At 39.2% G+C, this 27181-nt stretch overlaps 1 protein-coding gene across 5 annotated transcripts in view; it reads left to right on the top strand.

Annotated features, from left to right (window-relative positions):
• Positions 1-27181, top strand: part of KIF13A (kinesin family member 13A) — a 120035-nt gene that overhangs the window by 88181 nt on the left and 4673 nt on the right. For 2 of the 5 annotated variants that reach the window (XM_075745136.1, XM_075745140.1), the window contains 21 exons: positions 2312-2474; positions 3138-3278; positions 4944-5093; positions 5610-5774; positions 6418-6588; positions 7120-7271; positions 7391-7523; positions 7648-7794; positions 8794-8832; positions 10143-10242; positions 10334-10460; positions 11455-11510; positions 12792-12916; positions 13933-14109; positions 15391-15483; positions 16340-16492; positions 16931-17008; positions 17550-17597; positions 18044-18155; positions 19100-19251; positions 19816-19920. In XM_075745136.1, the coding sequence (XP_075601251.1) occupies positions 2312-2474; positions 3138-3278; positions 4944-5093; positions 5610-5774; positions 6418-6588; positions 7120-7271; positions 7391-7523; positions 7648-7794; positions 8794-8832; positions 10143-10242; positions 10334-10460; positions 11455-11510; positions 12792-12916; positions 13933-14109; positions 15391-15483; positions 16340-16492; positions 16931-17008; positions 17550-17597; positions 18044-18155; positions 19100-19251; positions 19816-19920 (2587 nt within the window). The remainder of the gene's footprint in view (positions 1-2311; positions 2475-3137; positions 3279-4943; positions 5094-5609; positions 5775-6417; positions 6589-7119; positions 7272-7390; positions 7524-7647; positions 7795-8793; positions 8833-10142; positions 10243-10333; positions 10461-11454; positions 11511-12791; positions 12917-13932; positions 14110-15390; positions 15484-16339; positions 16493-16930; positions 17009-17549; positions 17598-18043; positions 18156-19099; positions 19252-19815; positions 19921-27181) is intronic. The other 3 variants (XM_075745137.1, XM_075745138.1, XM_075745141.1) reach the window with 3 other exon arrangements.

Genomic DNA, 27181 nt, shown 5'->3' with positions numbered 1-27181 from the left:
TCACTCTGTTGCCATTGCAAATGAAGCTGAGCTCTGCTGGATCAGCCAGCAAAATGAATTTGATAGGTGTCAGATGTAGGCACGTGGTTATATCTGAGCACGTTGCAGAGTTTATTCTGGCTTTGTACTGACTATGGAAGGAGAGATGATACCTGATCTGGCATTAAAACTTGTTGGCATAAAGTTAACCCATTGTAACTTCGAACAAATTTAATTTGTCGTGGCAAGGGGAGGTGGTGATGTGCTGGAACAGGTTCAGTTCAGCATATTTTGTATCTGGCCTTAGGAATCCCAGAGACTTGCAATGACACCTGGTGAGTGTCAGATGTAAGTTTCCCTAGTGTTTGGCTTAAATGATTGTTTCAGGATTTCATGTTCAGTGGGTATTTACTTCAGTTAATACCCTGATGGAGCTTGTCATATGTTTTGTGTAGTAAGAGTTAAGAAATCCCATCTGAAACTTTTTTTTGCTTAAGTTTCTGGAAGGGTGCTGGCACAGCTATATACAGAAAAATACAACTGTAATGAGAACTACCCATAATAATTGGTTGAATTACTCATAAGTCGTCCTAATAGTCCTATTCCTTTCTCAAGAATCTTGCTAAGAAAAGATTGATGTGGGAGCCTCCCCAAAAAGCTCACCAGATGCCAGTTTCCTGGATCAAGGAAGGGACAGTCTGTAGCTGAATCCCATTGCTCTTACAGCACTTACAGATCAAAGCTGCCTTCTGTTTCTCAAGCTAGGCAGCTGTCTCACAGTGGTTGCAGGTGTAATGCCCTCTCAGTATTAAGTACTGTTTAGTGAGTAATTCTTGACTTCATTTTCTGGGTGAATCCAAAATTATAGCTGTCTGTGGAACGTGTCACTCCCATGGTCTGGAATTGCTCCATTTAATCTTGATGTCCTGGATAACAGAAGCAAGAGAGAGAGGGAAAGGAATTTTCCCTGTAATGCTGTGAGCAGATACGGAGGAAATGGACTAAAAGTCCACTGATAGTAGCAGTTATTTAAGATCCAATAAAACCCACCGGTGTTGCAAACTTAGGCCTGATGGGGGAGAGAGACAAAGCTGCACGTTTTAGCATGTTGAAGGCACTAAAATTCCAGGCTGCTCATTAACACTGCTGGTTGTTCACCACTTTGGTATGGTATCAGGGAACCAGCAGAATGCAATTTTAATTACCCAAGCTGTTTTTTGGGGTATTTTGAAAAAAGATAGCCACTGAAGAAGAATTATGTTGGGGGTTGAAAGGCATATTAACAGTTGTTTGTGGTTTGTACTATAAAGACATATAAAAGATCTAAGTTTATCTGAATAAAGGCAAATAGGCAAACTTTGCCTGTATTCACAGCAAGGCCCAAGAGTTTGCTTGTTCCCCCTACGCTTGTCCATAATGTAATGTATTTTGTAGAAATGAGAAGTGTATATGCACCACATGTACTGTATTTCGGTAGGATTTTGCATAGAAAAGCTAAAAAAAAAAAAAAAAAAAAAAAAGTCATACAGGAAAGTGCTGGTCACTGAAATACCTGAAGTTCGATCATGAGTATTATGAGAATGATGAGACACAGTAAGTGCTGTTGGGATTCCAACAAAAGGTAGAAAGAGGGATTTCACATTTGCTCAGAGGATAATCGTGATACTTTTAAAAGGCAAATTAGAGACAAGAATCCCAGGTGAGAGTGTATCTTAGTATCACAGTTGCAAGGTATAGTATGTGTCATAGCAGGATTGCCAGGTGTTATGTTAGAAGAGATTTGCTCAGACAGGCCTTAGAAACCTTTTTGGAATTTTTCCAGAGACTGTTAACTGTACCAAGTGCACAAGCTTTAACTTGTGCTCATTCATCTATATACCCAAAGTACCTTTTAAGTAATAGGACCTAAGATTTTTATTGTTTTAATGTGTACACTTCAGATCTCTTAAGTATATGAAGGGAGGTCTGGGGGTCTATAGCGCTGCAGCGCTGTGATGTAAAGCTGTGACTGCAGGTTCCAGCATCATGATCTGAGGAAAAGCAGGTTTTATCAAGATGAAGTCTCACATGTTGGGACCTGTAGTTTCTGTGGAACAGGACTCCAGATTAAAGACAAAGACAGCTGCAATTATTTCATTTCTTGAAAATTAGGAATGTCCCTAGGGCTTTTAACAAGTCATCACTGTAACGGCTCCCATAGTACTGTGCCAGACTTACCTCAACAGTAATATGTTTGTTTAATATGTGATCACTGCTTTTCCTCAATAAAGTGGTCTTTCCAATAATAGAAATAGGTTTCTGTGTATTTTTCATGTTACCTACTGCACCACAGGGATGAATTGTTTCGACAGAGCCTGGCTAAACTTCGGGAACAGATAGTAAAGGCAAATACACTGGTGAGAGAAGCAAACTTCTTAGCAGAAGAAATGAGTAAGCTAACAGATTATCAAGTAACACTTCAAATCCCTGCTGAAAACCTCAGTGCCAACAAAAAGGTAATGACACTAAAGAAAGCTGGAAAATACAGTTTTATGGCTAATCTAAAATATGTATACATATATAGCATTCATCTAACTCGAGGCCATAAAATGGTACTTTTGTTAGATTATGCACAGGCAAAATATGGGTGCTACCTGACTTAAAATTATTCACTTTCAATGTATTAGAGTAAAAATGGGAACATAGCATCAAGTATGGCTCTTGCTGTTCTTTCAAGTATATGATCACCATATGTGCATGTGGTTTGTGAACAGACATTTGCATTCTATTGCTGTAAAACCTGCATTTTAGTTACCTTTGCAAAAATTACTGGGCTTTGTTATAGATGCCTACAATTTTTTTGTCTTAAGGGTTTTCTAGTTGTAGTGCTGCTGTAAATACAATAATAGCAATTAGGATAATATGCTTGTCATAAGTGATCTGACTGAGAGTGTTAATGTTCCTGTGTTGAATGGTAGTTGTCTGAGAAGGACAGAGAGGTCTGGATCCTCAGAGATGTATAGGGCATGCTGTGTTTGAGGACAGAGATAGTATGGCTGGCATGCAGAGAGAAGCTGTATGTTCTGTATTTTATTCCTTTTTAGGAATGCACTTTGAGTGAAGAGTTAAACTACTTACATGCACCTTCCCTGCAGTGATTATTTTTTCCTCTGATTTAGAGGGGTGCAATAGTAAGTGAGCCTGCTATTCAAGTGAGAAGAAAAGGAAAAGGTACTCAAGTGTGGACTATTGAGAAACTAGAGAACAAATTGATTGACATGAGAGACCTCTATCAAGAATGGAAGGAGAAAATTCCTGAGGTATTGTGTGTATTTTCTGAAAGATCAGACATTGAGTTTGTTCTTTTAACCCCTTTTAATATGTTGTACAGATGAAGTGCAATGACTTTGTATATGAAAGGATATCGTATTGTGTTTTTAAAAAAAAAAAAAAACCCACTGCCCCCCAAAACCTCAACCCCAAAAACCAAACTATGAATAATACTAAATATTCAAAATGTCCATGCATAATAAAACACAGCTATGTCTGTCCTCGCTTGCAATCTCAGATATAAGTGTGCTGAGGTCAGATATAATTGTGCTGAGGTAGTGACTCATGATACCACTCAGAGTTTACCTGGCATATATAGGTACCAGCTCTGAATGGAAGCAGCAAGCTGCATTAGAAATAAAATGGTTAAATTGCAGTCAGTATCAAAGCTGGCAAGGATGCCGCTTAGATACACTCAAGGTGCTGAACGTTTTAGTGGAGTAGAACTTGATCTTAAAATGTGAAATATTTTGTAATTTCATCTGTATATCCCCCAGCCTTAAAGCAGTGAAGAATTCAATTGAAGATACTTAGTCTACATCAGTATCTCCCTCAAAACTAACTGGTGTTTCCTGAGAATTTTAGTAGTACGTTAGCCTTGGCAAATAAGCATGAGACTTGTCAAAAGCTTGCTTGTTTTCTGGCAGGAGATAGACATGAGATTTGGTGTTCCAGAAGATGCCCTCTAAGTATCCAGGTGGAAGTGCATAGGAAGTATATCTTGCTGTCTTGTGGCTGATAGGGAGCACCTAAATTACTTGCATCAAGAATCATTCTCAAATATGTTTGAACAGCTGTTGTGCCTTTGTTAAATGCCTTGGATGGGACAATGGCAATCTCTAAAATCATAACACAGGGGAGGTCAAGCACTTCATCTGTGCCCATTGAAGACAACGATGATTTTGCTGCTGACTTTACTAAGAACTGATAGCACATCCTTTGAACGTATTATGTCTACCTGAGCCAGGATCACCCTTGCCATGACCTATATCATCCATAATGCATGTGTTCTATGTACTACCTAAAAACACACAGGTTGAATGCATGTGTTGAAGATGGAGGAGGAGGAGAAGGGAAGGAGCTAACAGATCCACTGAGGAGTGCATGTCATGCTAGGAATCCGCATGAATTCTTTGTGGCTGCGTATGGTGTACTCACATAGAAAATGCTGCAGATATGATCTGGGCTCTATAGGAGTCATAAGAACATGTGTAGGCTTAAGTGGGAGTTGTTCTGCACCTTCCCTTTGCCCTTGTAGTGGTATCCAGCAGCCAGACCAGCTATTGAACCTGATGATGATTTGTCCTCTCGTCTAAAAAGTGTAAACGGAGCAGAAAAGGTGAAACTTCCTGAAATCAATGGCTACTGTGCTTACTTTTGGTAAAATCTGCTTTGTCTTGACATCATGAAAAAATGTAGGTCATCATATTACTATATCCCATAGTAATGAAAGGATTGTATAATGTCTTATCTCAAAGATTGCATTTCAAATTTGTGATAGGCTTCTAGTCTCTTTCTACTTATGTAACAGGAAGGAACAGAAAAGATGGGCAGTGACTTAATTTTTGTACCATGATCCCATACTATGTGGTTATTTGATTTTTGTCTTCCCACGCTTACAGTTTTTGACATACCTTTTGTGATCTTTAAAACAGGTAAGGAAGCTCATTGGCAGAAGAGGCGATCCTTTTTATGAAGCGCAAGAGAATCACAATTTAATTGGCGTCGCAAACGTGTTTTTGGAGTGCCTTTTCTATGATGTTAAGCTGCAGTACGCTGTGCCCATCATCAGCCAGCAGGGGGAGGTAAATCCAAATACTGCCCTAATGTATAACGGGCTGGGCACACCTATACACTCATACCTACGGGGCTAACATGGCTTTTTGCCGGGAGACTTAATGTACACTCAATTTTCAACAAGCGAATGATGCTTAGTGTCTTGCTTCCCCAGTGAATAAGCGCTTTGCAAATTGCTATGTATGTTTTCTGTTTAATTGTTTACAGTTTCCCAGCTACTAAAATAGTAGCTGGGCAATTTCTAGTGTCTGTAGGTAACTGGACAAAACCCAGCATACTAAGGTTTTGATGTACAGTCATGACACTCTATGCCTTTTCTGTTGTGTGTGAATTAAAAAGGTCAGTAGTTCTGCATGCAAATAATTATTTTTTTATTTTTCCTCTTTTTTTGACATTGTTGCTTTTCATTTGGTGGTTGAGAGCTGTTCAGTTCTGTTTCTGCATACCTCCTAGAGTTAGATATTTACCATCTTAATGTCTTTAAGTCCCTTGTGCACAGGTCCTTAGTATTTCTCTTGCCTTAGGTTGCAGGACGGTTGCATGTTGAAGTAATGCGAGTCACTGGGTCTGTCCCAGAACGTGTAGTAGAAGGAGATGACTCATCTGAGAACTCCAGTGAGAGTGGGAGTCTGGAAGTCATGGATAACAATGGAGAAATTATTCATAGAGCAAAAAAGCTGTCCTGCAGGGTAAGTGAGAACACAGGATGAAGTTAACAGTTTCAGGCCTTCGTAACTATGTAGTCGGTCTGATGTAAAGTACTAAGCTGTGTAGGTTATTGCTTGCTTAAAGTTCTCTAAAGAGAAGAGAGGCTTTTCTTGTTCTGGTTCAGCGTAGGTCAGTCTGGCTGTGGTTGCCTGTGACTGGGAATAAATTTGCATTAGTTTCTAGTATATGCCAGTCTGTCATAAATACTGACATTACAAGGGCTGTCCTTCTTGGCAGACACAGACGGGGAAACGGTTTTTCTGTGTAACCACTTCCTGTGGTTTGTTTGATCATACAATGTAGAATCTATGGGTGGTGTCTGGATTTCATTTCTTCTGTGATGGAAGTGCCTTATTGTCCACTTGAACTTATCAGCTTCCTCAAACAAAACATGCACATGGGTGGGTAGTTAGATGCGTGTAACTGCTTTCCTTGCATTTGCAATTCTGTGTATGCAAAATATAAATTTCCGAAATAGAGACATCCTTAGAAAGCAATTGGAGGTGTCCTTTAAAAATTCTTCTTGGCTGTTGGTACTTTTGGATTAAAAATTTAGGTTTTGTACAATTTACAACTGAAGAAGAAACAATCATATTTATGAGAACATCTGTCTTGTCTCCTCAGGTAAAAATAAAAGAAGCAACTGGACTGCCACCTAATCTCTCCAACTTTGTCTTTTGTCAATATACATTTTGGGATCAATGCGAATCAATAGCGGCACCAGTGGTAGATCCAGATGTGCCTTCACCTCAGAGCAAGGATGCTCATTTTACAGTGACCTTCTCTCACTGTAAGGTAACTATTTTTATTATGAAATAGTGTTACCAGGAGGATGGTATGTTTGAGATAAGCAATTTAGGATTTGAGCCTAGTTTTGCTGGGGGAAGAAGGAGGGAATCAAGTCATATAACTAATGACTTTTGACTATACTTTAGAATGCCATAATATTTCACCTCATTACTGCTTCAAAATGCAGCAAAATGAAAAAATCTTTTAATTATTGGTCTTTTCAGATGTCATCTTTAAGTTGCTGAGTTTACCAAATGAGTATGTAATAAGATGTCATTAAACTATAGTTTTCATTGTATAAAGATTATTGGAGCTGTGACATCATTTTAATGGAAATTTTCAAAGCATGAAATGCAGTATGCAGAAGCAGGAATTGCTGAGATTGCGTGTTTCTCAACTTTCTTGACCAGAGTGGAGCTTTATGATCCAAACTGTATGGTTTTACCATGCAAGTGGTTAGTTTGTTGTGTCCTTACAAACTAGTTGAGATACAATTATTTCATTTGATTGGATGCAATTTGTTTTTCTCATTGTCAGGACTACATGGTGAACGTCACAGAGGAGTTTTTGGAGTTCATTTCAGAAGGAGCTCTTGCTATTGAGGTGTGGGGTCACAGATGTAGTGGCAATGGCAGTTCTGTTTGGGAAGTTGATTCTCTTCATGCTAAAACTAGGACACTGAGAGACAGGTACAGATAATAAATTACTCATGAATGATTCCATCAACTTTCCAAAGGCTTTCTAATATTTGCGGTGCACGAAATATACTTTGAGGCAAACATTAGTTTTTGTGGGGATGTCTTTTTAGGTGGAATGAAGTAACTCGAAGAATAGAAATGTGGATTTCCATACAAGAATTGAATGAGATGGGAGAATATACTGCAGTTGAACTCCATCAGGCAAAAGATGTAAACACAGGGGGGATTTTCCAGCTTAGGCAGGTACGTATCTTTTTCCTGTCATCTTATCCGTGCCTAAATTGATTCTTAATTTTATTCTTAGTTTTTCTCTGTTTTTTCTCTTGCCCTCTCTTTCTTTCTTTCTATCTCTCAATTACCTGTTCAGGGTCATTCTCGCAGAGTTCAGGTGACAGTGAAACCTGTACAACACTCGGGAACATTGCCTCTCATGGTAGAAGCAATTCTTTCAGTCTCTGTAGGTGGTGTGACTGCCAGATCAACCAAACTACAAAGGGGCTTGGACAGCTACCAGGTAAGATGGTTACTTTTTCATGTGTGGATTTACACTTTTTTTTTTGGTTGGTTGGTTTTTGCTGTTCTAGAGCCAGCCCACCATAGTTCCATAAGGAACCTTAGCACACTGATACATGATATGTAATTTTGCAGTTTTACATGTGTTTGAGGCCAATATGTATAATGTAAGCATATGCTGCTAAATTGGGGGGGGGGGGTTTGTTGGGGTTTTTTTTTTCTTTTTTTTTGCTTATAACTTGGTACATAACTGATAAAGAGCCAAGTGTGGTAGTTGAGTTTACATAAGACAGCAGCAATATTGAAATTGGTTTTACCTTTGCGTGTAGAAGTGATTAATAGTAGATTCCTAGATCCATTAATTTCCTTCCCTAACAAGGATGGCAAAAGTCAAGGAGAGGAAAAGCAGGAAAAAAAAAAAATAGAGAAAATGTCTTATAGTGAGGCAACTGTCTATTTTTTCAAAAAGGACTGAGCTGTTACTTGATCAGAATTGGAAATAGCCATCACTATTTCATTTAGCAGAAAAATTCTTAAGAAGTATAAATGGCTTCAAGGTGATACTGGACAAATTCATACTGGAAATAAAGCATGCTTTTAACAGCAATGGCAAAGAACAAGCGGAACGGGCTACCTAAGGAAGCGAGGTGCATTCAGAACCACAAGTAATTACAGCCTTAAATACAGACAAAACTGTAAAACATGAAGATGGGTGATATGCTTGCTCAGTCCTTTTTCTGGCACTGTATTCTATCATAATATTTTTGTAAATATATTCACTAATTCTCAAATCATGGTTGAGATGCTATAGTCTGTAATGAAAAGAATCTGTTTCTACCTGTTAATAAGACTTTGGTTATTTGAATGCTGTAATTTTAACATCATATAAGTTTGTGGCAGAAATGTTTGTTATTCATGTTTTGGGGTATTTCTGTGAGTTTTTCTGTTGAGAGAAATGCATGTTCTTTTGTGTTTTACAAAATTTATTTTCTCCTACCAGAAAGAGGAGGATGATGGTGGTGATATGGATAGTTACCAGGTATTGCTGCTGTTGCTGTCAATCCTGTGGCATGGGGCACAGCTAATGCTAATAGCCAGCAACTTTCAAATGAACAAATGTACTGGAGCAAGCAAAACCGGCTTTGAAATATATATATGCTGTGCATTTAAGAGGCTACCTGGGCTATAAAACACTGCTATTTCCATTTATCTTGTGACTTTATACTTTTGCAGTGTGCTCTCTTCTCTAGTACTCCGCAGTCAGCTCTCCTAACTGGCTACATGAATTGCGATATGAATAAAAGCCTTTAATTTTGAATGAAAACAGTTCCCAATGTGTATCATAGAATAAAGAACGACCACCTGCAGTTGCAGGCATCTTTCACAACCAAATTATACAGCATAGGGGTTTTTGTTTGTTTTCTAAAGAAAACATTGTAACCTTTTTAGTTGTGCAGTTTTCTGAAATGCTAGTGGGGGAGAGACGGGAGGGTGTGAGTGGGGGGAATATGGAAGCTTCAGTGAAGCTCTTTCTATCTGCACAGAAAAAAACCTTGAGCTTGGCTTTTTGTCTGATAAGTAAATACAGGACAGTCACAGTTTAGAAAGCATAACAGAAGAATCATTTACAAGGCAATGAAGGGCAAAAGAGGAAATGCCTAAAAAGTAAAACACATTGCACATGTCTACATGGAAGACTTATTTCTAGTAGGCAGCTTTACAGAAGTAAAATCCAGTTAGTTGAGAATGCTGACATCCCTTGAGATGATGTATTAGGTTTTACAGAAATGTCAAAAATACCAGTTAGGTACTAACTTCTTGCGGGCTGTTTGTGCGCTTCCTGACATCACAGAGAAGAATGAACCAGATTTTCTGTGATACCACAAAGCATGATTGCATGACGGGATTTGTTTGCATGAGAAATCTTCTAATTGCACTTATGGCAGCTGCTAGCAATGGAATTTTGTGCAGGTTTGAGGGCATACTGACCTGTCTAATCTTCAGGAGAACTTACGATCAACTGATGATACCTGTTTTTCCTATTCCATATGCTGTTAAAAAGTTTGATTGCTACTTCTGTGAGTAATTAGCCTATGGTGTATAATTCTGTTCAGCAACTGAGGTAGTCACGTTTTCTTTTCCTCCTGTTGGAATTTGAGACTTGAAAGCAATAAGCTTCCATTCATGGGTGATGAGGTACTTAATCAGTGTGCATGTCATTTGGGGAAAAAAGTTTTCTGCATCATGCAAGCTGTTTAATACCAATTCTGATGAAATTATCACAAAATTCACCGCCCTTTAATCTTAACCGCATAACCTCATAACTTGTTTTTTCTTTTTCCGTGTTAGGAAGAAGATTTAAACTGTGTGCGAGAAAGGTGGTCTGATGCATTGATAAAACGCAGAGAATACTTGGATGAGCAGATTCAAAAGATCAGCAATAAACAAGGTTTGAAGCTTAAAGTCCCTGTCGTAAGTACTTTATTCCCTATACCACAGCGAATGTATCTCATATATAATATTAATCTCTTTCACTGTAGAAAAATCTGAGGATGATATAGAACGAGAAGCCCGGCTGGTTGAGCAATGGGTAGGGCTGACAGAAGAGAGGAATGCAGTGTTTGTTCCAGCACCAGGCAGCGGAATTCCCGGTGCCCCTGCAAATTGGTACGTTCAGAAAAAACATTGGGGTGGTTAGCTTTTTCTACATGAATGTTGCATGCTACAAAGTAAAAATCTGAAGATGTTTTAGAGCTTTCTACATTTTCCTGTAATGCTACCGATTACATTCAGCTGGCAGAGGGCTAGAAAGTCAGATGCTGGTTTGAATGTAAGAAAGGTTTACTTAGTTAACAAATTACATAAAGTAGCTTTGAGATAGCTTTCAAGGTCTGAAAATCACTTTTGAATTTAAGATAGTATTTTAGACTTGTCTGAGAGAGTTAACCTGTGGTTTGACTCCTTTTAAAAAAGGAGTGATTCAAGAATGAATGGTAGAACACATTATAATTTTATTAAAAAGGAGTAGGGAGGGAAAAAATTCATTTCATTTCATTTAAATTTGTGTTTTAGCTAAGATAATTGGAACTGATGTGCAAAGATGAGGAATGCAACGTGTTAGATTTGGGAACGTGTGGACAAGAAATATGGCTCTAATCAAGTGTACGCTAATGTCTGTGATAATACCCAATATCTTCATTGGGTGAATGATGTAGTGATAATCTTTCCTTGTCATTTTTTTCCCTTATCCGCCTGAAGCATGCTGTGCTCGTACAGCAAAAAGTGTATTTATTGATACAAAGACTATGCCTTGCCAGTAGTTATGTATCTAGTTGTTTGAAAGGTTGCTAACCTTTATGTATGCAATAACTACAACCAGTTATCTTTCTAAGATACAGAACAGGATGTTTAAAACTGTCATCCTCACAGCAACAGAAATGTGCTGTGCGGTGTGAATTAAGTTTTGGTCAAGCACTACATCTAGCTGCATGTGTAGATAAACAAAATATTGTCTGTGCAACATAGATATTCAAATTAACCATCAAAATGTTGACAGCCTTAGTCATTGGTTGCAGTTAATATGAATCTTGCATAGAGATCTGTTTACCCAAATTATCTTAGATATGAATTTGCCTGTTGACAGCAGTTTGTTTTGTTTCAGGATTCCACCTGCAGGAATGGAAACTCATATACCTGTCCTCTTCCTTGATTTGAATGGTATGTTGTAACAGCAGATTAGGAAACTTGGGTGGCAGGGATTAGTTTGGATCAATAAATTGATAAATGGAAGAATTAATTTGAAATGCCGAAGAAATCAAGCAAGCTCTGGCAATGGCACTGTCTGATATGGCTTGTGAAATGGTTTTTTTTTCTGATTCTGTATGTTGGAATAATTAAGCACAACTATTTTAAAATAAAGGTAAAAATCAGGGAACATACAAGTACAGGGATAGGCTGTACAACAGAAAATGGCATGAGAGAGCAATCTTAGCTTAAATTGGACAGCGGATAAGAAAATCCTGTATATGTTTTGATGTACAAATTCACATATCTTAAAAGCACTGATGGAGAATCTCCCAATGCTTCCAGACCTTCTTCCACTGAGGTATGTGTAGAGTTTTAAACTGCTGGTTTAATGAAGAGCATGTTAGGACTACAATGAGCGTTTTGTTAGAGAAATCTGTATGTTCTCTCTTGAAGGTGTTTCATTTTACATGCAAGATGACTATTAGTATATATACTCTTAGGACATAGATAGTAACCCATAAGCAACAAGAGACTAGAGTTAGCACTACATTTAAGGACTATTTAGGAAGCAAATCTGTAAGTATAAACTTGGACATAAAGCAGAGGAGAATCCACAGGCTTTGTCACATCCAGCACTTCAGTGGGCTACTAGACATGTTTATGTAGGCAACACATTAATACCTGCTTTAGAAGCTCCTTTTGGAAAATTATATACATGCTTTCCTTCATCTATGCTCACAAAAAATGTTATCATTTGTTTTTTCATTATCAGCAGAGATTAGCAGACAGAAGACCAAACAGGATATTTAAACAGATTGATGGATTATTGCACAACTTTTTTTTGTTTAGCTAAAAGCCTAGTGTAGCCAGAACTGCTATTCTCAATTTAAAGATTCCCTGATACATCAGAAGTGATTTAACTAAGAGATGAGCCAGTTAGACTGACAGGTAGATAAATCAGATTTTTTCTGGCTGGGTAAATTAATGTTATGAATACCTAGAAAGAGTTTTCAATTTTGTTTGGGTTTCATGAGAATGTGTTCAGGCTGAGTCTTAGCCTGGGTTTACTTCCTTTCTTTTGTATGCTGAAATCGTCTTCAAAATTATGCATAGTAATAAGATTAATGGGGATTAAATGTATAATGAAATATGGGCAGGACTTTATTACAACTTTGTATTACAACTTTGCCTCTATATATTAATATCCTTTGGTATAAAACTATTTCATTCTTTGCACATTTGTTTCATTAGCTGATGACCTCAGTGCCAATGAACAACTTATAGGTCCCCATGCATCAGGAGTTAACTCAATACTACCAAAGGAGCATGGGAGTCCATTCTTTTATCTGCCGATCATAAAACACAGTGACGATGAGGTAAATTGTTAGCCAGCCTCCTTCTTGACAACTGCAGCTTATGTTAACACTTTCTTCTTATATTTTGTTTTCTACTTGTATGTATTTAATCATTATGATTATCTTTCTGTCTTAGAAGTACCATCTGTATCTGGTGCAGCCTTCATTTTCTGCCCTATTTATTTAGAATTTAAGAGGATATGACTTGTTAGCTCTTCTGCCTTAATTCAGAGGTGACAAGTCTTAGCTCTTCTTGGCAAAAGACTAATTCAGCTGCCTGACTCAAAATCCCTTTTTCTTCTTTCCTCACCCCTTCATCATTCCTCTTGCAGGCTCTTGATTCTTCAGAAAAAACTGCTTCATTTATTGTGCACACTAGGCAAAGCTTAATATTTAAATAAAACCCTTTTCTTTATAGTACACAATTGCTTTTTTAAATATAAAGTTTGGGAATCGTTGGAGAAGAATGGTTCTGAATCTGTTTTGGAACTTCTTAACTTATTTCTTCCACATTCTGTGCCAACTCAGGCCATTGCTTCAGAGACCATTTCCAGAATAAATGGGGTGCCTGAGTTGGGGAGGAGGCAGGGGGAAGGAAAAAGATGTTCTGCAGGATGGGAGTATGTTTATTCTGTATGGGCTGTTATAACCTAAGTCAATGCAGGTGGAAGATTTGACATTGCAACTGTATTAAAAGTTTATTAAATTCAATAGGATTTTTATTCCTTCCTCCAGTCTTGCTTCTGCTTTCCTTTCTGTCTTCAGCTGTGTGAAGACTTCCTTTTGGGGCAGGGTTTGCACAGTGCAGGGATTGTGCTCACAATTGTATTCCCTAATATCTTGACACTCTTATGCTGCTTCTGATAAATTCCTTGCTATGAAAAGGAGGTTTGACTCCACTTTGTGCAATGATGCTTATTTTTCTTTCATTAAAGAATTGTTTCACATCATGTTAAGTCATTATAAATTATACCAGTTGTTAGAGTAATTGAATCTTTGATTTCTCTTTCTTTCCTCCGTTTCATTTGTCTGCATAGGTTTCAGCCACTGCTGCTTGGGACTCTTCTGTCCATGATTCAGTGCACCTGAACAGGGTGACTCCTCCAAATGAGAGAATTTACTTAATAGTGAAGACTACTGTGCAGCTCAGCCATCCTGCTGCAATGGAACTGGTATTACGCAAAAGGATTGCAGCCAATATTTATAACAAGCAGGTAATAAGTTTTTGGAGTTTTTTGTTACTGATTTTCTTTCATATCCTTAATTTTATGAATGTGTCTACTTAGCTGCTTGCTTCATTTTGTGTAAGTTTGGTCTCTTCAATTATTAGGAAAGACAAATGAAAAACAGATTATTATAGGTTGCAGTGAAGCTGTGCACTTCTGGTATAGTGCTTTGAAGTGTCTATTTTTCAGCCTGATTTGGTTCAGAGTGTAACGGGTGTTACTTTGTAACAAAAAAGAAGTTTACCTTCCTGTCTATACAATTTGAAATGTTCTTTGATTTAGAGAAGCTTGCAGTAGCTTATCTAATACAGGGTCACTATAGCCACTCTATTCCTGAAAGCATCTTTGGGGCCTTCAAATGTTCAGTCTAAACACAATAGATCTTTTTTCTTTCTCTTTGCTGCTTTCTCTGTTAATTACAGACTAGGCTTGTTTCCCACTGCTACCCAAATGTATACATCTCTACCCCCATTTAACACAATGATTTTGGATAGGGTGTTTTCTTTGGCCGCAACAGTGGTTGCTGTTCCCCTTGCTTTGCTGCTTCGTGGGTTTAGACAATGAGGTGCTCTCTGAAATCACACTCCTTTGTTTCCCAGATGATTGAGACCAAAGGTGATTTCAGAATTGCTTCAGATCTTGCCGCACAGTGGGGGGGAGGAGCACAAAACAGCCATCTACTTCTAAGCAACTTGCTAAGCAGCTGGATCCCCTGCCTTTTTGCATTTGGCATATTGTCCTTTGCTAGTTTCATTTGTCTAAAATCCCTTATTAGATGAAAGTTACGTTGGCAGTTAGTGGTGTACGGGCTACCTGGCAATGAAGCATGCTAAACTCATGATTACAACAGTGAGAACTTTGGTTAGCGTTTCCGTTATGGCTAGAAAGCAGAGTTATGCTTTGCTATTGCAAAAGGAATTTTCTGTCTGTTTAACAGGTGGCTGACAAAATGAGAAAAGTTGGTGTCTCTAATATACAGACTTATTAACAGCCACAGTTTCTCAGTTACAAGTTAATACATAACGATAGAGCATCAGTACAAATTCGGAGGAGAATGTTTTTGGTTGAACTTAGTAGCATTGTCTACTGAGCACAGGGGTGTAAAGGTTACTTAAAGGATCACTGATGCTAAAAAGGAACGTATTGAATTATGGTCCTGAAAAATATGCTTTTGTGGTAAACTACATTTTTGCATTGCGACCTTTTATCTCTTAGAATGTCACAAATAATTATTGTCAAAATGATAATTGAAAATTACTTTGTTTCTAGAGTTTTACCCAGAGCCTGAAAAGGAGAATATCCTTGAAAAATATATACTATGCCTGTGGAGTGACCTATGAAATAGTATCCAATATACCAAAGGTAAATTATACCATATTTCTCTGGTAAATTCACTGAAAGGAACAGAATTACCTACTGTAGTGGGTGATACTGATTGGGAAGTAAATGTTCTGCTTTACTAATGGGGGCGGCTTGCCAAAGTGTATATTCTGAAGTTCAGTGGTGAGATCGTGTTTATCTTTAAAAAGTTGAAAACTGGGAATTTTATTTTCTCTTCTACTGTGTTTAGCTGAGTTCTTGTAGTAAAGCTATTTTTGAAATTGTATTAGTGTCTACAGAGAGAATATAGAAGGTAGTTAGAGGGATGTTCAGGTCAGTGAAAACATAATAGCTGGGAAAATGAATTCACAGGAATATAAATTGCTTTTTATAGAAAAAGCTTGTACAAATTATAAATGTAGTATAAAATTTATTTTAAATATAAACAAACTGGACAAATGAAAATAATAGTGTTGTTGCCATTTAATTGTCACTTTTGTGTAGTAGTACTTAAATTTTGAACTCTAGGGAAATCACACAGAATATCTAAGATCTGGGAAGTAAGTTGCATTTACTCGCCTAGGAAGTTGGCATTAGTTAATCCTTAACATATGCAATTTTCAGTTATATATGCATTATTCCCGGAAGTACATTGACCACAATAAATGTGCAAAACTTGTCCCAAGCATGACTTCTTAGTTCAACATAATTTACATCTGTCCTGGATCATTGATTATAATTAGGATTCTTATATATTATAAATAGGATTACTGATTAAGTTAAGGATTATCAATTTAAATTAATTTCTGGATTGAGATGGTCTAAATAAGCAAATCAATATATTAAAACCAATACGCTTTAATTTTTAAAAACCTCAATAGTGTAACTTGTAATTTAGGCTACAGAAGAAATTGAGGATCGCGAGACCTTAGCGCTGATGGCTGCAAGGAGTGAGAATGAGGGCACATCTGATGGCGAAACGTACATTGAAAAATACACACGTGGTGTGCTGCAAGTGGAGAACATTTTGAGCCTTGAACGACTAAGACAGGCAAGGAAAAGGCACTTCTTGCACCTTATGAACTGGATTATGAGAATTCAAGTAGAGATGATTGATCTCTTAAAAACATGAGGTGTTGCTTGGTTTTTAGTTCGGGGAAGGTTTTTTTTAGAGAACATTGGATGGATAAATATAAGACTAAGTTACTTCTGTGAAATACAGAATTCCAACACTGGTGGTTTTAGTAAGTGTAGCTGGCAATGTTGTAGTAGTACTCGGAACCTAAACAGGCAAAAGCCAAAGAATGAATTTCAGAAGCAAACTTTGGTGGTTGTGTGTGCAAATTCAGTTTGCAAAGGCAAGCCCTGTTTGCTGTTGTTAGCCACACTGAAAAAGGTCTGATCCTGCTTGATCATTTCTCATGAGCAGACCATGGCATTGTCCATCTTTGATACGAGCACTTTTTTTAGTGTCCATTTCTTTATGCAGGCAGTCACAGTCAAAGAGGCACTCTCCACCAAAGCGAGAAACATCCGCAGGAGCATCAGCACTCCAAATGTCCACAATGTAAGGACCCTTTATCCTCTGGTAAATTAGTACTAATTGGGCAGGAGGGTGGTGTCTGTGTGCTGATGTGATACTTCCACAATGTAATCTCATAATAAGTATTCTGAGCTAGGACTAACCAACCTGTAGCAAAGTTGTCATGAATGAAAATGAATCGGTCATTTAATAGAAAACCGTCCCCCACAACTGTCTGATCTGGGAGATGACAATGTTGAGAGGGAAGTGGGAGGGTTGGTCTAAACTCTGACAGTTTTGGAAGTGGTTTAGGATGACGACTGCCCTGATTCAAGTTCCTTTTGCTTCAAAGTCCTTTTAACTTTTTTCTTAGTATAAGGGATAGTTTCCATTTTGTGTACATTTTATGCGTTCTCCTGCCATCCATTCATACAGAACAAATGTAGCTGTCCTTATAAATACTCTTACCTGAAAAGAGGTAACACAAACATTGTTAGGACTAAATGATCACAATGTCTCTTCAAGGCATTATATTTTATAAATAAATGTAGGGATTTTTGTCATTCTGCCTGCTGGTGTTTTGCAGGTGTCCTGTAGCCGACTAGATCTTTCTGCCTGTGATGATGATGATAAGGTATGTAAATGTGAAGTTCAGAAAATGGTAAACAGCACACATTCTCAGATTCATTCCCTCTTCTAAGCAAGATGTATGTAAGAATTGGATGGGAAAAAAAAGGAAAATGGTATTTTCACTGTCTGTTTACATAATATATCTACAAAAGGCTGCATTAATGATGTATTATTTTGAATTAAACCTTCCTGTCATTCTCTGCTCTTCATATTAGAATTGTAGAAACTAATATTTAAGGGGAAATTATAGCAAAACTTAATATACTTCACTGAAAAGTTAATTACCTTCTAAATAATCCATCTGCGTGAGACAAAATTGTCTTGAAGTCAGTAACTTGACATTCCTTAGGTTTTTTTAAAAAGAACAAAACCTCTACCTCTGAGTTTACCTATTAATTTTTCCATGTTTGCCTGTATCAGCGTGCACATTTATGTATTTTTGTTTCTTAGGGTTGGTCGGAAAGTCACCTAGATATATCTGACTGTTCTTCCAGTTATCAAGATGTATCATGCTATGGTACTTTACCCAGGGAGTCACCTCGCAAGAGCAAAGATGGCAGTGGTGAGACTTTAAAGTATACACAAAGTATATATAAAGTAATGACAATGTTTGTGGCTTTTTAATTACTGCATTAAGCTGATAATTAAATTCTTAGTGCTCTTTTCCTATTAAATTCTCAGCACTCTTCTAAATGCGTTATCCAGCTTCTTGCTTCAGCAGCTAAACTTAATCTGGCAATAGGAGAGAAAGGGAGAAGTACATGAAGAAATCTGGGAAAAGATAGGATATTGGAAGTATCCAGCAAAATGAGAGGGAAGGCAGAAAAACAAGCTAAATGTGAATCAGAACAGTACAAGAAAAAAAACAACAAAACCCAACCCACCACCGAAAAGGAGCTGCTTTTAGTTCATTAATTTGAAAATGAAGACGCTTTTGTTAAAGTGGGAAGGGTCCTTTTGAGGTTTTTTCTGTAGGTGAAATTGTAACACACTCTTCTTGAACAGGCAATACAGGCAGGCACATTGCTGCAGTAAGGTGGGACTGAGAGTTTTTTCATTGCTTCCTTGCCTATGATTTCCTTTTTTGATCATCCTGGACATGCAGGATCGCTGGCTTGGTTCCAGGGCAGAATTGCAGCATTGTGGGCAGAGCTCAGGTGAAGCGCAGGAAGCAAAGACCTGTCAATTCCAGTTTCAAGGGCACTTCCTACTGTTTTGGTGACTGAGGTGATAAGGAGAAATACTGGAGCCTCAGAATGGAGAGGGCAGATACTGCTGTTCTCTGCTTTCCCTCTGTTTCCTGACTCGCCAGAGGGACATAGTGCAGAGCTCTATGAGGGAAGATTATCTCATGCTTGGGCCAGTGGTTCAATACTGAAATACTAACATTCATTCTGTAGCCATCAACTTGCCAAACGCATGGCTTAACTGTCTGTTATTTTTAATTATGCTTTTGTGGTCAAGATATGAAGAAATGAAATACCATATTTTTTGCTTTTTTCCTAGGTGTTGCATCAGAGAATTCCCATGCTTTAATGGCCAGCCCTTTTAAAGCATTTTCTCCTCAGCCACCAAAGTTTTTCAAACCCTTAATGCCAGTGAAAGAGGAGCATAAAAGGAAGACCCCACTTGAAAGCCGACCTCTGCTTAGTCAAGAGGTAATCTTTGAAAACCACCTTTTTTTTTTTTAATGGAGATCAAGTGATTTTGTGTACTTGGCAAATCATTTGCAGCATGCATCTGATGCAATAGAATTTTGTGATTTTTGGTAAAATTAATCAGGCTGTTCCTTATATGAGATGCGATTGTGGTGTTTGATTTTTACCTGACACACTGGGGGGGGGGGGGTTGTTTGGCTTTTTTTCACTCTCTGATAAGTATTTTCCTTTATAGGGTACTTCTATTTTAAAGTAACAGTAACTGGGTTTTGGTTTTTTTTTTCTTCCAGCAAGATGTTGGTGTGTTTTTTCAAAAATAAATATTAATTCCATGAAACAGTGTTCTAAGGCAGTTACAATTTTGACCTATATTCCTCAACCTAAAACTCTGTTGGGAGGAGAGCATGCCTTTCTCTACCTATTAACTTGAATTCCTGGTGTATATCTGGCCAGCATGGGTGTTCCACTTTCATCGTGTCTTAATGCCTTTCCAGCTTGTACACGTTTAGCGCTCTGGTCAGAGATGTGGTTTGTGTGATGTGTTGTGTGTCTTAACCTTTGCAGAGCATGCCTTCATCTCAGGTGCACTGCGCTGGCTGTGCTGTGCCTCCAGGAAGTAAAGCCAGCCACGTGCCCCTAGAAAGCAGTAGCGTACGTGAGGAAAAGATTGTAAGTTTTGTACCGGTTTCTGTTATGAGGCCTGGTGGTGGATTTTAGGGCCATTTGGTGGTGGGCTTAAGGTGCTTATGCTACTGCAGCAGAAAAAAGGTGTCGTGGATATAATCACTTGTGCTTGATTGTAAGTAATCACTGTAACAGTTGCTTACCTGGCTTGCAAATGCAATCTGTTGTTGCAACTAACTCAATTGAGGTTTGAGGTTTTGTTTGGGGGGTTTGGATTTTTTTTTTTTTTAATATTCATATGTGATTGGTCTTGTGAGGTGGGTGGGAGGGGGGAGGCTTTAGTTTTTACAGGGTAAAAAATATCAAGTAAAGGGTGGTTTGGGGAACCATGTTACTGTCACTCTAACATACCTTGTATGTTACCCAGATGTTGTGACTATACCCCAGAGTAAATGGAATGATCCCATTTGGTGTAAGTAACCATGCATTTAGGTGTGGGTACAGCTTCTCATTGCCTGATTTGGAAATAATATGACTAAAATAAGATTGCCGCTCATAATTAACGTGCAGCCTGTCTTCATCATCATTCAGGCGGTGAATTGAGGTGGAGGGCTTTTTATTTTTCTCTTCACCTGCCAAATCCTTTCTCACTGCTGCTTCATAATTTCTGCTGTATGATGGACTCAGTTTTTGGGCTGTGGAACATGGCTGTAAATACTTGCTTTAATCAGAGCTTTAGATTTAAAATTCAGAACCTTCAGATTATTTCCCGTAAGTATTATAGGCCTGTGTTACCACTAAGTGCTAGTGATCGATTCTTCCTATTCAACAGTCATTTTCATACCTGCCATATAGCCAACTCATTACAAAATCTGTTCTGAATTTCTAATGCTATTTTGTAGGTTGTTAAACTAAGGTATCCTGAGCACTCTGGTGTGTATATTTGAAGCTTGGCTGCTGGTTTTGGGTAGCAGCTGTGTTATTCTCAATCATGTTAATTTTCCATAAGGTAGCTGACTCACACTGAGTCACTGATACAAACAGCATGAAGGTATTTGGAAGACATAATCTTCTAATGGGATGAAAAACATCCCTTGGAAACTAAATTGTTATAAATTTTTCCATAGCAACTTCAGGGCAGTTTTAATCCCTTGGGTAAAAACAGTGTCCCACCCCATGCGTGCCCTGAATTAACCCAGGCATTTGTCTGTGCTGTTTTCCAAAGATAAGCAGAAGCTTTCAGAGCTGGAAAAGGGCAACATCCTGCACCAGGCTTTTCCAATTAGAATGGAACTAATTCATTGAATGCTGTAAACCTGCTGTAGCCAACAGGGCCCTGGAAAGAACTGTTCTTTCAGTTCTCAGCTGCCTGCTCCAATCCTTGTGTTGACCTCTCCCTTCCATCAACAGAGCTGTTTAGTTGCATAATAAGTCAGATCAAGGGAACTGATCCATCCAGCTGATGGCTGGACTACCATGGAGTTATGTTTCGTTTGGATCTACTCCCCTGTCTTATCAGCCTGTAGACACTTGAGTGGGTACCAGGGTGGAGGGGCAGGCAAGAACTAGCAGCCACTAGTGGGGAGGAGGTTGAGATGGCCGTTTTGTGTAGCCCTGCCAGCTTATGATATCAGGTTTATCAAATGATGGCTTCTGGGGCTTTTTTATCACTTTAGGAAGGAAGCCTTTGTAAGATGTAGGCTTCCCAGACCCCACACTTTTCAGAGCTGGAGCAAGACTATGTTTAACTAGGCTGGAATATAAATTTCACACACTTGCATGAATAGTGCTCTCAGAATGAGTTCAGAGATTACACTAGGGCAGCGTCATGGCTCCACATGAAGCTTCAGCCATCTATTCCTCTCCATCTGATTCCTGGTGAAATTTTCACATTGCTAATCAATATTGTAAATGATCCCTCCAAGGTGCAGGGCCTCATACTCTAAATCACTGGATGATTGGTGTCACTTCAGGCGTGAGGCTCACTTGCATCTTACAGCATGTAATAATACTGTAGAAATAAAGTGACTAAACATACAGGAAGCTAATAATTTTAACTAGTTTAACTAATGTTATGCATTTAAGTAGGCATAAGGATGATGTTTGGCCTTTTTCTCATGTTTCACTGAGACCTGTTCTTAACTTTTCTTGAATATTGTGGTTTTACCCCAGCTGGCAGCTGAGCACCATGCAACAGCTTGCTCACTCCCCCCGCATCGGGATGGAGGAGGGAATTGGAAGAGTTAAAGTGAGAAAACTCGTGGGTTGAGATAAAGACAGTTTAATAGGTAAAGCAAAAGCCGCACGCACAAGCAAAGCAAAGCAAGGAATTCACTCTCCACTTCCCATGGGCAGGCAGGTGTTCAGCCATCCCCAGGAAAGCAGGGCTCCATCATGTGTAACGGTGACTTGGGAAGACAAATGCCATCAGTCCGAATACTGTCACCCCCCCCTCTTCCTCTTCCCCAAGCTCCTTATGAACTGAGCATGACATCATATGGTATGGAATATCCCTTAGGTCAGCTGTCCTGGCTGTGTCCCCTCCCAGCTTCTTATGCACCCCCAGCCATCCTGCTGGGGCCCTGGCTCTGTGTAAGCACTGCTTGACAACAACAGGTCCATATAACAAAAACATCTCTATATCATCAACACTGCTTCCAGCACACATCCAAAACATAGCCCCATACTAGGTACTATGAAGAAAATTAACCCTCTCAGCTGAAACCAGAACAAATATTCAGAACACATCTGTCAAAGGAAGAAAAAAAAAAAAAGCAGTTAACAAAAAATATTTTTATTCAGTTGGCCTGCAATAGAGCATTCAACTTAAAATTTCAGACAGTAGTTCCACATGTGTTTAATATTGCAACTATTTCAAAACAGGATGACATAAGGGCATGCTTTATGTAATATACAAGTACAGTGGAATATGTTACGGTCAGATGAAATGGTCATATTGAGTGTATTTGAATGCTGCCTGTAATTAACATGGCTCAGAGGGGTTTAGCTAAGAGCAAATCCTCCTAGCAGACAATGAAAATTGAAGCACCAGTGGTGCAACCACTAAATAAGTATTGCTGATTTTTAAATTAGTAAAATGGAAACTGGCATCTTTGGGGTTACTTGAGAGCTGTAATTTAGGGATCTGAAAACTCAGATACTTTAACTTTTAACTACACAGTATGTTTGTTACAAAGCAGGTGTAGGGAAGCTGCTCTCTAGTCTTGCTTACTTGGCTTCTGTTATTGCTACATCTTAATGTATAGTCTTGTCTCCTTAGTACTTGCGCATTCTTATCGTTATCAGTTTTTAATCTGTTCTTCATTATAGTCTCTCTGTTTACTTCCGGGGAAGTGGCTACAGTTTCTTTACCAGTTTTTCAAGGATTTTGTCTTTATTTCTACCAATAGCCTGAGTAGTACGAGGTTGCTTCCTTCTTATTTCCCCACATCTCACATCCACAGGAATTTGAAGAACCCTGAAATTGCTTGCTTTCTGGAATTTCCCAATTGGGAAGCTCAAGAGGAGCTTTGAAAGGAAATGTTTCTTGTCCCCACAAGGGATACTTTTTGTCTGTCACAAGGGGATGTCTCATCACCTATTTGCAGCATTCTTCACAACCCGTGTTCTAGTAATAAGGCTGTTTCTCTGTACTTCAGCTTTTTTATTTACAGTGATAGATAACCCCGAAACAACACACGACTGGCAGTGTGGTTACTTGTTTGACTTTTCCTAATCAAATCACCAATGTCTGTGTGTCTGTAGAGCCATTTCTCAGTTACAGCGCCTCTTATCCAGTCTGATTCTGAAGAGGGACCCTGTGTGTACTAAAATTTTGTTCAGTCAAATGAGGAATCTTGCAGGATTGAAAGGAGAAACAAAGAACTGTGTTATAAAAATGCCTTATGGTTTCAAGTGGATGTTTAGCTAGTATCCAATAGAACTACTTCCTCCATGAAATGCTTATCAGTTTGGAGTTCATGTAGTATCTTAAATCCACCACATTTGATAAACGCTAGAGTTTGTAATACCTTGCAAACAACAAACTATGAAATTCTGCATAGAGCAAAACTTACTTTTGCACAAGTAATAAGGGTGAAAGGGAAGGAGTAAGCAGAATAGTTGAGAAAGGATCCCTCAGAGACAAGCAACGGGTATACTTCAATGTGCAAAAAAGATGCTTTGCTTACTGGTTTCGTGCTTGGAAGAGTATTCATAGTCCCCATAAAGTGGACATTAATTTTGTCCTTTGCTTTCAAAGGGACTATCTATAGATTTCAGTTCTAAAGAACAAGATTTTCAGTAATATAAATTCTTTTCAATAGTCATGTGACATTTCATAACACTGTGACTCCTCTGCAGAGAAGTAAATAATTTCAAAATAAAGTCTTCATCCAAATTCTGTATGAGAAATAACTCTGAAGCAGAACTGTAAAAAATAGTAAGCAAAGGATACCAAGCCTTTACTTGAGCAAGTATTAATAATCTGAAATCTGGTTGGATTTGTTAGATATAGACAAGTAGAGGCATCTTCTTCAGATACTGGTTTCTCTGCCAACAAAAATTTAATATTATTGGAAATCTTGATTCAACTTAAGAGGCTGTTCTGCATGGGTAACATGACTGAATCACATCTGCCGTGAGCTTGAACATGAGACCTTGTTATAGATAAGGGCCATAGCGAGTGGTGATCACTTAAAAAATGCAAGATAAAAGAAAAGTGAACTCACTTAGAACATTTTTACAGTTCTTTAAAAAAAAAAAATCAAGCAAAAACTGGGGGGGGGGGGCGGGAAATCCATCTCCAGATCAGGAGAAAGATCATGTCATATAAGCATGTGTTTCCCAGTATAGACCTATGAGGATGTTTTAGTTAATTGCACTGCAGCTTGGGCTGGGGGAACTGGTCACAAATCCCTTGGAGAAGGCCAAGTCAGTGCCTTCTTTACTTCAGTCTTTGTCTATAAAACTAACCTTCAGGAATCCCAAGCCCCTGAGACCCAAGGGGAAGTGTGGAACAAGGAAGACTTTACCCTTGGTAGAGGACCACCAGGTTGGGGAGCACTTAAACAAACTGCATGTTTGTTTAAGTAACATACCCATGAGTGCCGAGGGAGTTGGCTGATGTTATTGTAAGGCCACTTTTGATTATCTTTGAATGTCATGGCAATTGGGAGAGGTACCTGAAAGACTGAAAGAGAGCAAGTATCACTCCTGTCTTCAAGAAGGACAAAGAAGAAAGAGTCAGCAAACTACAAACTGGTCAGCCTCACTTCTGTCTCTGGGAAGGTGATGGAGAAAATCCTCCTAGAAAGCATTTCCAAACACATGGAGGACAAGAAGGTGATTAGGAGTAGTCAGCATGGATTTACAAGGGGAAAATCATGCTTGACCAGCCTCAGTTGCCTTCTACAATAAGGGTGTGGTGGGTTGACCCTGGCTGGGGGCCAGGTGCCCACCAGAGCCGCTCTATCATTCGCCTCCTCAGCAAGGCAGGGAGGGGAGAAAGGAAGATGAAAAAAAACCAACCCCAAACTTGTGGGTCGAGATAAAGGCAGTTTAATGTAGCTGAAGCAAAAAGCTGCGTGCAGAAGCAAAGCAAAAAGCAAAGATTATTCTCTACTTCCCATCATCAGGCGATGTCCAGCCATTTCCTGGGAAGTAGGGCTTCAGTATGCGTGCCCCTTACTCTGGAAGACAAACATTGTAAAAAAAACAAAAAAAAACCAAAAAAACCAAACAACAAAAAAAACCAACAAAAAACCCCCAAACAAATAAAAAAAAAAAAACCCAAAAAACGAATGCCTCCGCCCTGTTCCTCCCCCTATTCTCAGTTTCTTATTGCTGAGCAGACGTCATATGGTATGGAATATCCCTTTGGTCAGTTTGGGTCAGCTGTCCTGGCTGTGTCCCCTCCCCCCGCCTGCTGCTGGGGAAAAAGAAATGTTGGAAAGCCTTGATGTGTGCTGGCACTGCTCAGTAGTAGCCAAAACACTGGTGTGTTATCAACAGTTTGCTAGCTACCGATACACAGCACAGCACCATGAGGGCTGCTGTGGGGAGAATTAACTCCATCTCAGCCAGACCCAATACAAAGGGTGACTGGCTTGGTGGATGAGGAGAGAACCGTGGATGTTGTTTACCTTGACTTTTTAGTAAAGCCTTTGACGCTATCTCCTATAACATCAACATAGGTGGGCTGACCAAGTACGGGTTAGGTGAACAGCAAAGTGGATTAAAAACCAGCTGAATGACTGGGCCTGGAGGGTTGTGATCAGAGGTGTAAAGTGCTGTTTGGAGGCCAGTACCAAGCAGTGTGCTCCAGGGCTCAATACTGTTCAACTGTATTGAACTGGGGCTAGTACTGTTCAACACCTTCATTAATGATCTAGATGATTGGACAGTGTGCACCCTTAGTAAGTCTGCAGATGATACAAGACTGGGAGAAGCAGCTGATACACCAGAGGGTTGTGCTACTGTTCAAAGGGACCTCAACAAGTTGGAGAAATGGGCAAAGAGGGATCTCATGAAGTTCAACAAGGGGAAATGCAAAGTCTTGCATCTGGGAAGGAACAGCGCCAGGCATCAGTACGTATTGGGGGCAGATGGGCTGGAGAGCAGCTTTACCTTAGAAGTACCTTGAGGTACTCATGGAGAACAAGCTGGCCATGAGCCCGCAGTGCACTCTTGTGGCAGAGAAGACCAACAGTATACTGGACATTGTTGGCAAGTTGAAGGAGGTGGTCCTATGGCACTAGCGAGGCTCTGTCTGGGGTACTGTGTCTGGTTCTGGGCTCCCCAGTACAAGAAAGATAGGGAATTACTGGAATGGGTGGTGCAGGTTACAGACACAATTAAAGGCTTGGAGCATCTGACATGTGAGGAGGGGCTGGGAGAGCCAGGACTGCTCAGTCTGGAGGAGACAAGGCTCAGGGGCATCTCATCAGTGCATAAAAATAGCTGATGGGAGGGAATGATGACAAGGCAGACTCTTCTCAGTAGTGCCCAGTGACAGGACATGAGGCAATGGGCACAAATTAAACCACGTGAGATTCCACTTGAATACAAGAAAACTTTTTTTTTTTTTTCCTGCGATGGTGGTCAAACGCTGGAATAGGTTGCACAGAGAGGTTACAGAGTCTCCATCCCTGGAGATCTCAAAACCTGCTCAACTGGACATAGTCCTGGACAATCTGCTTGGGCTGACCCTGCTTGAGCCAGTGGGGTTTGGACTAGATGATCTCCAGAGGTGCCTTCCCATCTAAACAGTTCTGTGGTTATCCTGATGTGTGCAAACTGAACAAAA

This window comes from Balearica regulorum, chromosome 2 (assembly GCF_011004875.1).
Source record: "Balearica regulorum gibbericeps isolate bBalReg1 chromosome 2, bBalReg1.pri, whole genome shotgun sequence".
In the NCBI taxonomy this organism is placed as follows: Eukaryota; Metazoa; Chordata; class Aves; order Gruiformes; family Gruidae; genus Balearica; species Balearica regulorum.
This window is presented reverse-complemented; position numbering and strand designations above follow the sequence as displayed.